The sequence below is a fragment of the Biomphalaria glabrata genome, chromosome 4 (assembly GCF_947242115.1).
Source record: "Biomphalaria glabrata chromosome 4, xgBioGlab47.1, whole genome shotgun sequence".
Taxonomy (NCBI): Eukaryota; Metazoa; Mollusca; class Gastropoda; family Planorbidae; genus Biomphalaria; species Biomphalaria glabrata.
The window spans coordinates 35,756,075-35,768,356 of NC_074714.1; the positions used below are offsets into that span (position 1 = coordinate 35,756,075).

Consider the following 12,282-nt stretch of genomic DNA (forward strand, 5'->3'; position numbering starts at 1 on the left):
AATGCCTAGTTGGCTTACTTGGATTTAAATCTCAATTAGTAAGCTGACTAAAGATCACACACCTTTTGCCACACAGAACACAAACCGATTTCATAGCCCAGTAAGCCAGTACTAATTAGTTTGTAGAAAAAAGTAAAAGGCTCAGATTTCTACATGCTTGACTGACTGTTATTTTTTTGCCTGACCACTTAACACTATTGCCTATGCTCAAGGAAAAAAAAACATGTGATGGTCAACACCATCAACTATACACACTACACTAGAACTACATATTTTACTTCTATCTGACCAGGTTGTTACAATCTGTCAAACACACAGTCTATTTATTTTTGTGGGTAAGGAGGGTGTGGGTGGTTTTTTAGCTGCCTTACGGGAAAAGACGCTATTAGTTTTGTGTGAAATGTCCGTCCGTCCGTCCCGTTTAGATCTCGTAAACTAGAAAAGATAGTGAAAATCCGACATCATAATATTTTAGTCCATTCAAAGTTCTGATGCAATGGCTACTTTTTTCTTTTCTAAAAGCAAAAAATCTAAAATCACTTATGCAAGCAGTTTTTTCTTAAAAATACACCACTTTTACAACTATTCACTATTAATAATAACAAACACTAGAGGTTTTTTAGTAGGGGAGATGACTGTTTACCATATTTTAAACACATTTATGCAAATTCTCAGCCCCAGGAGACAAAGACATATTACTGAATTTGAACCAAGTAGACAACATAGAAGATATAGTAGTACAAGAAAATGGAATTCAAAAACTATTAGCCAACACCAAACCAAATAAAGCTTCTGGACCTGATGGTATTCCAGCTAGATTACTCAAAGAACTAAGTAATGAGCTAGCCCCAGTGTTCAAAATACTCTTTCAGGCTTCACTTAACCAGGGCAGAGTACCAAAGGACTGGAAAGAAGCTAATGTCACCCCCCTATTTAAAAAAGGAGAAAAATCTGACCCAGGGAACTACAGACCAGTATCACTTACCAGCATCACATGTAAAATCCTAGAACACATAATATGTAGCAACATCATAAACCACTTAGACAAACATAATGTCCTCACACCATACCAACATGGCTTTAGGAAATATAGATCATGTGAAACACAACTAATAGGACTAATTGATGATTTTTCAAAAGGTTTAGATAATAGTGAACAAATAGATGCTATCTTACTAGATTTTTCTAAGGCTTTTGACAAAGTTCACCACCATAGTTTGCTTAAAAAATTAAAATATTTCGGCATTAATGGTCCACTGCATCAGTGGATTAAAGACTTTCTGATAGGGAGAGAACAAACTGTAATAATAAATGGCTCTAAATCAACACCGATAACAGTAAACTCAGGTGTACCTCAAGGTACAGTCTTGGGTCCACTACTATTTTTAATTTACATAAATGATTTACCAAATTGTATTAGTTCAGGAACAAAAGTCAGATTATTTGCAGACGATTGCATAATATATAGAACAATAAAAACAACACAAGACACAGATATTTTACAAAGAGAATTAGATGAATTACAGAAATGGGAATCAAATTGGAGCATGTCTTTCCACCCAGAAAAATGTCAGTTGTTAAGAGTAACAAAAAAACTAAAACAAATTAATTCCACTTATCTTATTCATGGCAAACCAGTATCACAGACTAAAAACGCAAAATACCTAGGTGTTATAATAAATGAAAAACTATCATGGAATCCACATATTGATGAAACTACAAAAAAATCAAACAAAGCATTAGGATTTATTAAAAGAAATTTCTATAAATCAAATAAGAACATAAAACTAAAATGTTACTTAACCTTGGTTAGGCCAATAATAGAATATGCATCCTCCGTTTGGGACCCCTCAACTCAAGAAAACATTAAGAAACTGGAACAGACACAAAATAGAGCAGTGAGATTCATAACAAACGAATATTCACATTTGACTAGAGTAACACCTTTAGTAAAATCACTAAATTTAGAAAGCCTTCAGGACAGAAGGCTCAAAAGTAAAGTAGCAATCATACATAAAACACTGAACCATAATCTTCAAATACAAAAACAAAATTTAATAAAATACTCTGAAAGACACAAAGATAAAGGCACATTCCTCGTCCCATATGCTAGGACAAATTTGTACAAATACTCCTTCTTCCCTAGTGCTATTAGAGCATGGAATGGGTTGCCTGAGCTAGCCAGGAAAACCAGTGACTTGGCAGAATTTAAGTCATTGGTTAATATGCATGACTAAATGCATGACGCGTAGGACGTAATCATCTTCTTTTTTGAAGTAACGTCTGTATTATATAAGATAAGATAAATGGTTTTAGACTTTTTGTTAAAAAAAACAAATTTTTTTACATTTGTATTGCTACGTTATGTAAGTTCTGTCTTACTAACTACTACATGTTCCCAAAAATAATGTTGACTTTTTTTAAGAGAAAAAAATCTATTTAGTATGCATATAATTTGGACATAATTAAAGCAACAATTAAAAAGCAGGTTCTACAGCAGAGACACAGAACACTGAACTATAGGAATTTTTTTTTTTTTTTTTTACGGAAATGTTTTTTTCTTTTTGTTGAGGATTTGAATAAGAGATTAACCCTTTACAAAACAATTAGATCAATTAGATATTCATTATAAGACATCAGTTAGGCCAGGTTCACATTTAACTTCACATTCACATTCACCTATCATTTGGTCTGCACCTCACAAGATTTGTCAACCTTCTTTCTCCATTCTTCTCTGTCATTTGTCTTTGATAGAATTTAATTCTGATGTTCTTTCTGAAAATATTGATACCTGGCTTTTTACCTGCCTGGCTGGACCACTTCAGGGGCCGATTTTGAGTTTGTTTCCACACAAACTGTCTTTGTAACCTTGTTTCTTCTATGTTTAGTTTTCCTAATGCTTAGATCTGCATAGCTGTAGATTTAAACATAGATCTCAATAATAGACCAGACTACAATTTAATCTATGCTTCGGCATCATCTAAGGTTCAAGCTATAAATAGGTATGATTGGTGTTTCTGCTGTTAATAAATTATCGTTTACCGCAAATGAATTGATCTAAAACAATAAATATAGAACACTTCAGATTCCAACTAATTAACAAAAAGCTATTATCAGTATTAAGCCCCTGAAGCCAGAACCAGAAGCAGTCCTTAGACTTTAAATTACAAGCCTGATGACCAGTTACATTAGCAAATAGTTAAATATATATTTACGTATTTTACATTGACTATGCCACACACCCCTTTACAGTTGGTGGACTCTTACATAATACACACACTCATGTTTCACAGATTAGTCTGTGAAAGGCCTATCTGTTTATAAATACTGTTAAGCTTTAATTCATCAATCATTAACAGAGTTTAAAGCAATAAAGTAAATAAAAGGAAAACAATTATTACGAATATAGCTGTTATTTAACAGTTTTGCAAAATGCTCAGCAACACAAGCTATCTAAAGACATATAGCTATTCGGCTCCGGCTCCGGACAAATATCATATTTTACTATCCGGCAATACTCAGCTCCGGTCGAATATCAGAAAGTACTTTCCAGCGCACCCCTAGTATGTATACCCCTTTTCGTTTCCCTTATGTTTGAACAATTCACTGGACATGAAAATTACTGCTTTACTCTTAGTAAATATCCTAATGCTTTGACATATAAGTAAAAAATACATGGAGCTATTGGAATGGGTCTTGTTTATCTGTTAATATTTCTTTATTGTTTTATTTTTTAAAAATCAGATAACAGAGCATCCCCCTCTGGGGATACCAAAGATAGCTCTGTTTTATCTTACATTCTCATAGCCCCTTTAGCTGCATTCTGTTTGTTCTAAGCACTTAGTAAATCTTAATAAGTAATATTGTTAAACTATTAGATCATAAATGTTATTTAGTCACCTAATAGCTACTGATGTAATTTACAAAACCTTGTGTAGAGTCATTGGCATATCAGTTTTGTATTTGTGTATAGAGATACTCCAGAACCCCATATCATGGTGATAGAAACATTTGGCACAGATCAGAGTGGGCAAAAAGTAATCAAAGGTAACTGGTTCTATCGACCTGAGGAGACGTACCATATTGCAACACGCAAGTTTCTAGAGAAGGTTGGTGATTTCTTAATTATGCCTGTTGATTTAGATATACCCTTAATTAACATTTAAAAACAGTGTATCTAAAATATGTTATGCAGTATATCTCTGTGGCATTTTACGTCTCGTGAGACGATCTTTTCCCTTTGCAACTTCTTGTGTGACTAAAGAGGCCAATCCTTGATACACAGCTGCGATCACAGGTTGGGCATATAAAATCACCAGGCGCCATTGCATTTTCACCCTTCTTTCTGCTTCTGTTGTGTATGACATCTGCAATCTGTGACCCTTCCTTTATGCTCTCTCTCCATGTGGATCTGTCCAGTGCCACCTCTTCCCAGTTGCCAGTGTCGATTTTGAAGAGCTTCATGTCGCGTTTGCATACATCCGTATAACGTAAAAGTGGGCGACCAGCGGCTCTCCTGCCTTCAATTAGATCGCCATACAGGATGTCCTGTGGAAGTCGACCTACTGGCATTCTACGAACGTGGCCAAGCCAGCCAAGGCGTCTGCTGCTGATAACAGAGCGGATGTCCTGGCATCCTGCTCTATGTAGCACTTCCTCATTTGTTATCTTATCTTGCCACCTTATTTTAAAGATCCGCCTATTGTGGCTGATTCTGATATTCAGCTACAGTCCATGGTTGACAAACTATCTGCTGCTTGCCAGAAGTTCGGCTTAAACATCAGTCAAAGCAAGACTAAGATACTTGTCCAAAACACAAACACTGCACCTCAAGTAAGCATTAATGGCCAACCACTAGAAATTGTTGATCACTTTTGTTACCTTGGCTCCATCATATCCAACAACACTCTACTGGATAAAGACATAAACAACAGGATAGCCAAGGCAATGGCCACCATGTCACGGTTGCAGAAAAGAGTCTGGGACAACATATTGCTGACTAGCAGTACTAAAGCCCTAGTCTACCGGACCTGTGTGTTGAGCACCTTGCTGTACGGAAGTGAAACATGGTCAACCTACTCATGGCAGGAAAAAAAGCTGAATGTCTTCCACCTCCGATGCCTATGCAGTATATAGAGTATTAAAAAGACTTCTGTTATAGTAGAAGTCACCAGCCCTTATTCCCTCCTTGAAGGTTGAAGAAAGTGTAAAACAAAAGAAATGTGGCTTGATGCTTATCTTACTTGAGTTATGGGAAAGTCGGTGTGTGTGAATACTGTGATGAAACATGCAGTCATGGAAATCAAAAGTTTGATATGTTTTAATATATATATTTTAATAACTAGACAATAATTTTATCAATAGGAAGTGTTTCGAAGTGAAACAAGTCATGGAACACCCTTATCTGAAATTGTTGGACGTTGTTGTGTTATGTTTGTCAAAGACTACTTCAAACATAAGCCAGAGGTAATATGATTTGGCACAGATTCTACTAACAATATTAAATATATATTTTTTTGTTAGTTGAAATAAATTTGTGTTTAACTGTGAGCATCATATTGTTATGATTTTCTCTACCAGGCCTTCTGTACACATTGCTTAACAACACAACACATCTAACTCAAGAACTTGACAGCAAGAGTTCCAAATAACAATGTGATGGTTTAATAACTCAATACATCACCAGCCAATACTACACAATTGGCTACACTAACTTCAAATGCTTTGATGTACATAACAGAACTGCCATACCAAACTCTCCTAGTCTCTCTGTCTACTCCTGGACTTGTACAACTACATTCTCGAGGACTTACATTGTACTGCATTGTCTGTCCTGCCCTTTCTTACACACTGTCTCTGGTCCACAAAGGCTTTCAATCATATGACCATAACATGGGTTATATTTGCATGTACAAGAGATACTGTCCCTTGTCCATTGACAGCTATTGACCTGTGTGTTTTGCATGAGTCACACATGTCAGTAGATCGCACACACATTAATCCTATCAGTCCGCCATGGAGTTACAACAATATAATAATTCTAATAAGTTTTCACATAGGAAATTAATTTAGAAAAATATAAAAGTTTTTGTTTCTCTATATCTCTATTTTGTTTCTCAGAATATTCCTGATAAAGATGTTTATGTTTGTGAATCACGTTACAATGTTCGTCACCGCAGTTTCAAGAAAATAAAGGTGGATATTATTGTCTCATGTATACTAATGAGTTACTAGAAGAAACTTGTTGATCCCTGAGAAAATATTTTTCTTTTGTTCTGTCACTAGTGTACACAGATATTTAATCAATGTGATGTTTTTTTGTTTTTAAAATCCTTGTACGAGTAGTGTGACTTTGGAAAGAAAAAGGATATGTTTAAATAACAATAGAGACAGACACAAGGCTGTTATTGTTTTTTGCTCACTATTTGAACTGTTTTATTTTCAGGTTTGGCAAATTCCACAAAGTAAAAACTTAAATTTTGTCCCCCGTGATGTGCCATTGACTCCAGTCAGAGTTGTTTCTGTCTTTGCTGATAAAATGAGTAGTGATGGCGTGTTAGATGAGAGTGATACAATCTTGGACAAGAAAAGGGAGGTAATTTACATGAATCTTTTTGATTTGTGCTCTCTATTTTAAATTAAAGAAATACATTAAAAAAAAAAATACAATTACAATTTTGAAACATAACAAAGTATGTTTACCTTTTAACTTCAGATTGTACCTTCAGAAGTAGAGCATGAGGATGGTAATACATATTATGATCAATATGTCTGTGACTTGGGGTGTTTTAAGTGTGGTGAGTTGCATTGTCAAATCAATGTTGATAAGATAATGATAGTGATAATACCTCAATGCATACTTTAAATAACCGTAACCCTAATGTAACATAACTGCATCAGCTGTTCTATAACCAATATTAACACTCTGATGTGTCTATCTTCAGGGGATGGTGTATACATCAATAACCCTGCCGGACTTCCAGTTATTGCCAGAATAGATAAAATATGGACAGACAACATGTAAGGAAGTATTGAGATTTCATTTTATCCTAAAATTAGTTTATAAATCATAGATATTTTTTTTCAATGTTTTTTTATATTATTTGTATAGGGGTGAAGCATTTTTTCACTATGCATGTTTCTTGCGTCCATCTGAAGTGGAGCATGCACCAACACGTTTGTTTTATAAGAAAGAAGTGTTTCAGTCATCCCTTGAAGACTGTGCTCTGATTAAGAATATTGTTGGCAAATGTTGTGTTCTGCACATGAAGGAGTATTGTTCCAGTGAGTTTTTATTAGCAGCTGTTTCTTTGAATTTGTATTAGCTCATTGTAGGATGTAAACATATTTAAACTTATATGCTAGTAATGTAAGAAATAAATAATAATTTAGATTGAATGTTTTTATGCCACTATTGAGAATTACAAAGTTTATTTAAACTTATCTGCTAGTAATGTAAGAAATAAATGATAATAATTTAGATTGAATGTTTTTTATGCCACTATTAAGAATTACAAAGTTTGATTACCTAACATAAGTTGTTTTTTTAACCTGTAATACTTTTTATGATCCTGTCAGGTCGACCAACTGAAATAGCTGAGATTGATGTGTATATAAATGAATCAAAATATCAGGAAGCTGACAAATCCATCAAAAGACAGAAATTGATCAAAGTAAGAAAACTTATCTTGACAATGTCTTAAATATAAATAACATTAACAAAATAGTGAGAGCTAAATTATTTTAAAGCAACAGGATATAGTCTAGTGTGTCTTAAGTGATTTATTAAACAATTACTCTCTTTCTCAATAGCAATTGCTGATATAGTTGCATTATCATCCAAGATTTGCACTTAATAGTTGACAAACTTTTATGTCACAAAAAGACCTTTTCTTTATGCAATAGCCAAAAGAATATTTATCACAAACAATCTGTATTTATTGCCTGTCATTTTATAGCTGTAAGTTTATGTATTCATTTATCAGTTTAAAAAAAAAAGTATCAAACTTTTCAAACTCAGTTTGAATATGCATGCTTAGCAATAAAAGATGAATATTTCTGATTTGTTTTTCAGAAGTACACATTGTCTCCTAAAGTGGTTGATGATGAAATCTATTTCTTCAGGAAACCTATAGCACTTGGAAAGGTAAAATAGAAATCTTTAAGTGATTTCTTAAAACATAAATAAACTTTTAATTAGATATTTAACAAATATGTAATTTTAATTCTTTGGATATAGGATTTGTTGACTTCTTCCATTTGAATTTAGACTTTGATAAGACCTAGTTCTAAACAAGTAAGCAGTGTAAAAAAAATAGAACGAAAAAAAAAAAGATAATTTCCTTTGGTCCTTTAAGTTGTCATAAGTGCACAGTTTTGGGAACCATGTATTGAGACTAGTAATGACCTATTCCTGTATCTGTTCTTTTATATTCAAGATCATAGGGTACTTAATTTCTTCAGCTTCAAGTAAGGAGTTGTCTTTTTCTAAATCCAGGAGCCTTCTCCCCTTTTGATGAAACAAAATACTGAAGAAAGTTTCTTCCTGGACAATGAAGATTCTTTGGGTGCTGAACCTGAAGCAAGTAATGATGGGATGTCTGTCAGTATGGATGTACCAAGCCCTGCTCCCACCAAATCTCATAAAAAGGTTTGTACATCTCAGTAATTAAATATATCAGACAACACCTACTTAATATGTGGCTTATAACATATTGTTTATAGTGGAAGTTTTCAAGAAGTACCTCTATGATGTCATCGCTCTGCTTGTCCTATCTAAAAAAAAAAAAGTGGTTAATGATGGTGTTATATTTTTAATAAGGTGTCAGGCATCCATCAGGTCTGGGTCAACAAATATTTTTCTGAAAGCCTAAGTGAAAAAAAAAAGTTTTCTATTAGGACTATTTAGTTTAGCAGTCAAGCACTTTCACCACTTAGCCTATTGCAAAAAGTAATATTTGTAGAATGTTCACAAAAAATGAAAATATTCAATAAGCTCAGATGTCATAAAGTAAAGACGGACATCATGGCTATTAGTTTGCTATTAGTCACTGTCTTATCGGCTGCATTAATGAAAAATAAAATCAATATTTTTGCTGCTACATTCTGTTTATTTCATTTTCCATGTATTCTAAATTTTGTATATGTTTAAAATTTAGAAACCCATCAATCCTCGTCGGCAGCCAAGTGGTTATATACTATTTGCTGGGGAGATAAGAAAGCAGATTTCTCAGGACAATCCCAGCTGCTCTTTTGGAGACATTAGCAAGATTGTTGGCACTAAGGTTAGTTAATTGTATTGCACATTCAGGGTAAGAGAGCATAATTTAACAAAGTAGATCAAAGGAAAAAGTGTTTGGTTCAGCTCTTACTGCCAGTCAATCTGTTTTTCTCAATTTATGTTATTCATGTTCATTAAATTTATATTTTATTTATTTCTGTGATTTGAAGTTTAATGTTTGGATTTATAATGTTACACTGTGCGATTTAGTTTTAAAACCTGTGAGGTGCTGTTCTATGGAGGGGACTATCATAATGGTAATACAAATACATCAACACGTAAATAAGCATGCTACATATTCATTGAAAAAACAAATGTCATTCTTGAATATAAGTGAGAGAAGAGAATACTATCACACTTACATCAATTCTCATTTAAGAGCGCCACATATTGTTATTGCTAGCTGTACATTTATATCTACTTTAAAGTCTTTTATTTATACTTAGGTCTTTTAGCCTAGATTAAATAATTAAACAAAACATGTAGATCAGGCCTAATTATTTACCTTATTCTTGTTATAAAGATGTACTTTGAAAAAGTATTTAGTGTTGTATTTTACCCCTCCAACTAGCAAAACTCTTTGAACATAGATAACAAAAAGGGATTGTGATGCATTTTATTTATTCTTCTCTAAGACTTGTACACAAAACATTAGAGTTGACTGGTTACAATTTTTAAAAGCAAATTTTACATACATTTTTGTAGTTCTGGTATTTCAGTGACTAATTAGACTCAAACAAGCTCAATTTTAAAATGTTTGTGTAATGCTTTTTTTCCAGTCTGTTTTAACTTATGATTGTAAAAAGATATCTACAATAGAATGTGAAACCATGAATAGTTTTAGTTCAATAGATCCTTAACTCTAAATAGGTCTTATTGTGAACTTCCTTAGGGTAGCCATTAATAATTAATTGCTCCAAAATGTTGTTTTATTGTTTACAGTGGAGAGCCTTGTCAAAAGCTGAAAAAGATGTTTTTGAAGAGAAAGCTCGTAAGCTAGCAGATGATGTGAATGCCAAACAAGCTGAAACAGAAAAATTATTGAATGAATCTGTTCGTTCTCAAAGCCCAAGTTCTGATTTTGGAAGTAAGAATTTTATTTTATTTGTATTCTATTGTGGTTTCTACTTTTAACGGAAAATAATTTGCTTGAAAAAAAAAAAAGGTGTTGAAAAAAGAAATGTAATAAAGATTTTTAGTGATAAAAATTCTATTTTTTAATTTATTTCCACTGAGAGAACAATAGTAGAAACCATCATTTCTAAATGAGATATGCATTTTTTTTTTCTCATATGTTTAAATGTCAGCTAAACAAACTTGCTCTTAAGGGCACTTTTAACAAATAATTGTGCTTTAAAAATAATGAATTTCTTTATATACATGTTCTATAGATGTAATTATTCACTGTATGATTTGATGTGCTTGTTTTTGCTTTGAACAGCTTTTTTTTTTTTTTTTCAGTTACATTCACATTTTTTTTTACTTCAGCATGTGTAATTATAATTATCATCATATTAAAACTTAACATCAATTCCACTAGGATTTTCCTTTTTTTTTTTTTTTTTTTTATATAAAAAAAGTTAATTTGTTATTTATTGCATGCAACCTTCTTCTGTGTTTATTTTTTGTTTATATTTTGTGTGTTATTGTTCCCCACATTTTTCCTTGTTTTTTTAGCTGCCCCAGCAACACCCGTTCACCCCATTTCTCAAGCTAGCCAACAGGGTTTTATCCAAGGTCATATGACCCCGGCAGGTGAGTGTTGTAACAATGGAAAGCAAAGATATAGTTAAACATCCCTGGGTTTGCGTATAATCTATTGAATATTTTAGTAAACAAATGATGATTTAATTCATTTGGTTGACAAATTAAACTACAAATATTTACATAGTCAAATTTGAGTTGAAAGCCTTAACTTTGCAGTATGTAATTGTGTTGTCTCCCTTTCACTTAGTGTGCATTCCCACAGATTCCATAAAGTAAATGTTAATTTTACAATTCCTTTGGAGCGTCCTAATTCATATTATCAATCCCAGTCACTATGGTGAGACTGCAGACATTTTAAATTCAAACAGAAATATGTATCTAGTGCCTGTAATACCTTGCCTGATATACAAAGAGTAAGATATAAAAGTAAAGCTGGAGGATTTGGATATACATTGCTGCGTTGTTTGTGTTGCTGCTTCCAACTAATTGTTTCCTGCAGTTTTTGTGTCAAGTTTCTAAATGGATCAGTGGGAACATGACTCAAGTGCAATTTTTTTTTTGGTCTCCAAGTAATTGTGTATTTTGTGTTAGTCTTATGCATGACATATGGTTTATGTTGTGTATTCTTTGCATTTTGTTTGAGCCAGCCCCACCTCTATAGTTCTTTAGATTTATAATAACAAGGTCATTGAATTTTTCTCCTTTCATTGTTCATATCTCATGATATCTATTCCCAGGTCAATTAACACTAAACTAAATAATCCAGGATTTATATGTTCCTATTCCATATTTAATTAACATTTATTTATTTAATTTTGTGACCTTTTGTCACAGGATCAACTTGTATTGATCAATGTATCCCAAGGACAATATGAGGTTTTCCTGTACCATTAGTTCATCATCCTATGTCTAGATCAAAGTTCTGTTTTTAAAGACATTTTTCCAAAAGTCAATATATTTGGTAGTGATTAGGCTTTTTTTCACTTATATTCCAAACATTTCTTTTATGTTTAAAGTTCATGATAAATGTGAAAATTGTAGTATTTTTATTTTTTTTTTTAGTTTTACCAACATATTTATCAGAATTTGTTACATCAAGTTACCGGTATAAGATAAGATAATTTTATTAGTCCAAGCAAATGAAAATTCAGTTTGACTACAATTGTCCACTTCAGCATTACTACCAAGTTAAAGTAAATTTGCTGTCAGTAGATATTAACTTTGTTGGCACAATAAATGATTGAGTATATTTTGTAGATTTTGATAAACTAGTATTTGTAGTTTGACAAGTTAAA

General features: G+C 32.7%; 1 protein-coding gene across 2 annotated transcripts in view; it reads left to right on the top strand.

Moving 5' to 3' along the window:
* Positions 1-12,282, top strand: part of LOC106052308 (protein polybromo-1-like) — a 46,383-nt gene that overhangs the window by 27,828 nt on the left and 6,273 nt on the right. The window contains exons 24-36 of one of the 2 annotated variants that reach the window (XM_056026920.1): positions 3,974-4,109; positions 5,365-5,466; positions 6,121-6,195; positions 6,446-6,595; positions 6,716-6,797; positions 6,945-7,020; positions 7,112-7,284; positions 7,579-7,673; positions 8,075-8,146; positions 8,498-8,650; positions 9,159-9,284; positions 10,223-10,367; positions 10,958-11,035. In XM_056026920.1, the coding sequence (XP_055882895.1) occupies positions 3,974-4,109; positions 5,365-5,466; positions 6,121-6,195; positions 6,446-6,595; positions 6,716-6,797; positions 6,945-7,020; positions 7,112-7,284; positions 7,579-7,673; positions 8,075-8,146; positions 8,498-8,650; positions 9,159-9,284; positions 10,223-10,367; positions 10,958-11,035 (1,463 nt within the window). The remainder of the gene's footprint in view (positions 1-3,973; positions 4,110-5,364; positions 5,467-6,120; positions 6,196-6,445; positions 6,596-6,715; positions 6,798-6,944; positions 7,021-7,111; positions 7,285-7,578; positions 7,674-8,074; positions 8,147-8,497; positions 8,651-9,158; positions 9,285-10,222; positions 10,368-10,957; positions 11,036-12,282) is intronic. The other variant, XM_056026921.1, reaches the window with a different exon arrangement.